Source organism: Penaeus vannamei, chromosome 18, assembly GCF_042767895.1.
Source record: "Penaeus vannamei isolate JL-2024 chromosome 18, ASM4276789v1, whole genome shotgun sequence".
Lineage (NCBI taxonomy): Eukaryota > Metazoa > Arthropoda > Malacostraca > Decapoda > Penaeidae > Penaeus > Penaeus vannamei.
Window position 1 is genome coordinate 10,674,142 of NC_091566.1, and position 2,865 is coordinate 10,677,006.

Below are 2,865 nucleotides of genomic sequence, written 5' to 3' on the forward strand. Positions count from 1 at the left end.
GAAAAGAAGGGAGGGAGAAGACTGTGCAACACGTGGGAAGCAAAGGAAGGGAGGGAAAGGAGCGAGGAAGGGTGGGGAAGAAAGGAATAGCGGAGAAAGGAAGATGGAGACAGAAGGGAGAGAGGAAGGTAGGAAGAGAGAGAGAAAGGGAACTAGTAAGGAGGGAGGGAAGGAGCTAGAAATGAAGGGAGAGAGCGAAGGAGGAAAAAAAGAGGCTAGGAAGAAAGGGAAGGAGGAAGGGATTGACAGTGGGAGGGAGCTAGAGGGAGGGAGGAAAGACGGGAAGGAAAGAGGGAGATAGGAAGAAAGGAAGGTAGAAGGGGTGGGGTGGAGTTAGGAGGAGAGGTAGGAGGAAAGGAGGGAGGGAGGGAGAGAGTGGGCAAGAAAGCATGGGAGGGAGCAGAGAGGAGAGGGAGGGAGGGAGGGAAGGGTTACACAAGCGCACAGCTGTGTTTACGCCATGGGGTGGGGGGTGGGGGGTGGGCAGGACACCCTCCCTGGCAGCGCCTCGCCCTTCGTCACGCCTCTCAGTGCACTCTCACTGCCGCGCCGTCAACACCGTCGCCGCGCTGGCTCCCCCGCCCGTGCCACGCCGCCTCGCTCGCCCGGAGGCGCCGCCCACGCCAAGGAGTTCGGGATGGAGGGAGGTAAGCGCTGGCTCCGTCCGTCTGTATACATATACATATATATATATATATATATATATATATATATATATATATATATATATATATATGCAGATATATTTATATGCATATATATATATATATATATATATATATATATAAATATATATGTATATATATATATATATATATATATATATATATATATATATATATATATATATATATATATATATATGTATATATGTATTTAAAAATATATGCAAATATATATATATATATATATATATATATATATATATATATATATATATATATATATATACATATACACACACACACGCACACGCACACGCACACGCACACGCACACGCACACGCACACGCACACGCACACGCACACACACATACACACACACACACACACACACACACACACACACACATATATATATATATATATATATATATATATATATATATATGTGTATATGTGTGTGTGTGTGTGTGTGTGTGTGTGTGTGTGTGTGTGTGTGTGTGTGTGTGTGTGTGTGTGTTTGTGTGTGTGTGTGTGTGTGTTTGTGTGTGTGCGTATGCATATGTATATCTACATATATACATATATAGTTATACCTACATCTCTCACGTTCCCCAGTCTCGCTGTGTGGTCAGTAATAAGCGCCCTTTTCCTTTCTCAACAGACTCTGTGGGCGTGTCCACAGAGTAAAAACCGCGGCACAAACCTTTCTTTAAAAAAAAAAGAAGTCCAAACAAAGAAACTGAAATGAAGTTATTGTGTCTGTTTTCATTTTTAAAGTAAAATGAATCTTATTACACACAAAAAAGCCACACAGATGGTCTGTCGAGTGCCGGTCCTTCGCGCCATCAAAAAAAGCCTACCCGCTTATCCGGACACTAAATCATTCCCGTATGTCATGCCCCTCATTCCCCTCTTGCCCTCCCCCCCCTTCTCCCTCCCGGTGCCATACCCTCGTGCCCGCCGGGGGAAATCGGTGCCGCGTGGAATGCAAAGTCTGCGTACGCCATCACGGCCGCACGTCACACAACGCTGCAGTATTTCGTGCGTCCGTCCGTTCTCTCGTGCGTGCGTGCGTGCGTGCTTGCTGCTAGGGGTGGATGCTTTCTGCGTGACCCGACCTTGGGAACGGGTCGAAGAGGGGAGGGGTGGGGGTATAAGGGGGAGGGGGGGGGCAAAACGGGGTCACGGAGGCACTTTGACCTTGCTTTCTGATTGAGCTTGATGGAAGTCGTGGACATTATGGTGCGCGAGCGATCGTCAATATAGGGACGGCAAGCAAGTCGAAGAGGATGCTGATCTTAGCATATGCAGTGGGTATAGCTATGATAATGTCTAATAATGATGATGGTGCTAATTATGATAACAATAAGTATAATACTAATAATTGTAGTGGTAGTAGTAATAATAGCAGTGGTAATAATAACAACAGCAACATTAAAACAATAGCAACAACAAGGATAAAGATAATGGTGCACAAGATGATAATATTGATCGGTAAACATGATGCTGATAATGGCAATATTGTAAAGATCCTGGTAACAACAGTAATAATTATAATGGTAGTATGATTAAAAAGAGCAACAACAATAATGTTGACTTTGATAAACATAATGATGGTGATAAAAACAGTACAGATAAACAGACCAAGAGGTAATAAAATCGGTAAGTTGATTATATTAAATTGGGTTTTTACATGTAAAAAAAAAAAAAAAAAAAAAAAATAATAATAATTTGTTAAATGCAGACAAAAAGGTCCTTTGCTGGGCTGGTATTCTCGGTGTGAACAGATTCGATATTTTTTGGATATATTGACTTCAATGGAACTTCGTGAAATTTTTACCGTTCAATTTCCGATTGAGCATCCGTGCTGTTAATAGAACTGAGAATGGTAATAATAAGGCCGATTAGGATGATGTCAATGGTGGAGACGATCAGAGATTCCGAAAGTGAATCTAAACTTGAAAATCAAAATACTGAAGACCAGGATAACTCTCGCCGTTTAAGTACTCGACATCTGTACTATTTATGCCTCGTGTCAGGGTCACCAGTCAGAGGCCTTGACACAAAGGAGGCGCTGGTCGTGCACCAATGAGGTCCTTTGACACTTCACAACCTCGGCATGGGCATTTTTCACTCCTGACGACGCTTGACAGCAAGTCGCGTGCCTCTGAATTGTCATGCAGTAAAGATGCCGCGCGTG

The 2,865-nt window shown here is 43.3% G+C and overlaps 1 protein-coding gene across 1 annotated transcript in view; it reads left to right on the forward strand.

Annotated features, from left to right (window-relative positions):
* The first annotated feature begins 509 nt into the window (after positions 1 to 509).
* Positions 510 to 2,865, forward strand: part of LOC113814026 (glycoprotein-N-acetylgalactosamine 3-beta-galactosyltransferase 1) — a 22,270-nt gene continuing 19,914 nt past the window's right edge. The window contains exon 1 of the mRNA XM_027366098.2: positions 510 to 647. Within this exon, the coding sequence (XP_027221899.1) occupies positions 638 to 647 (10 nt within the window). The 5' untranslated portion in view covers positions 510 to 637. The remainder of the gene's footprint in view (positions 648 to 2,865) is intronic.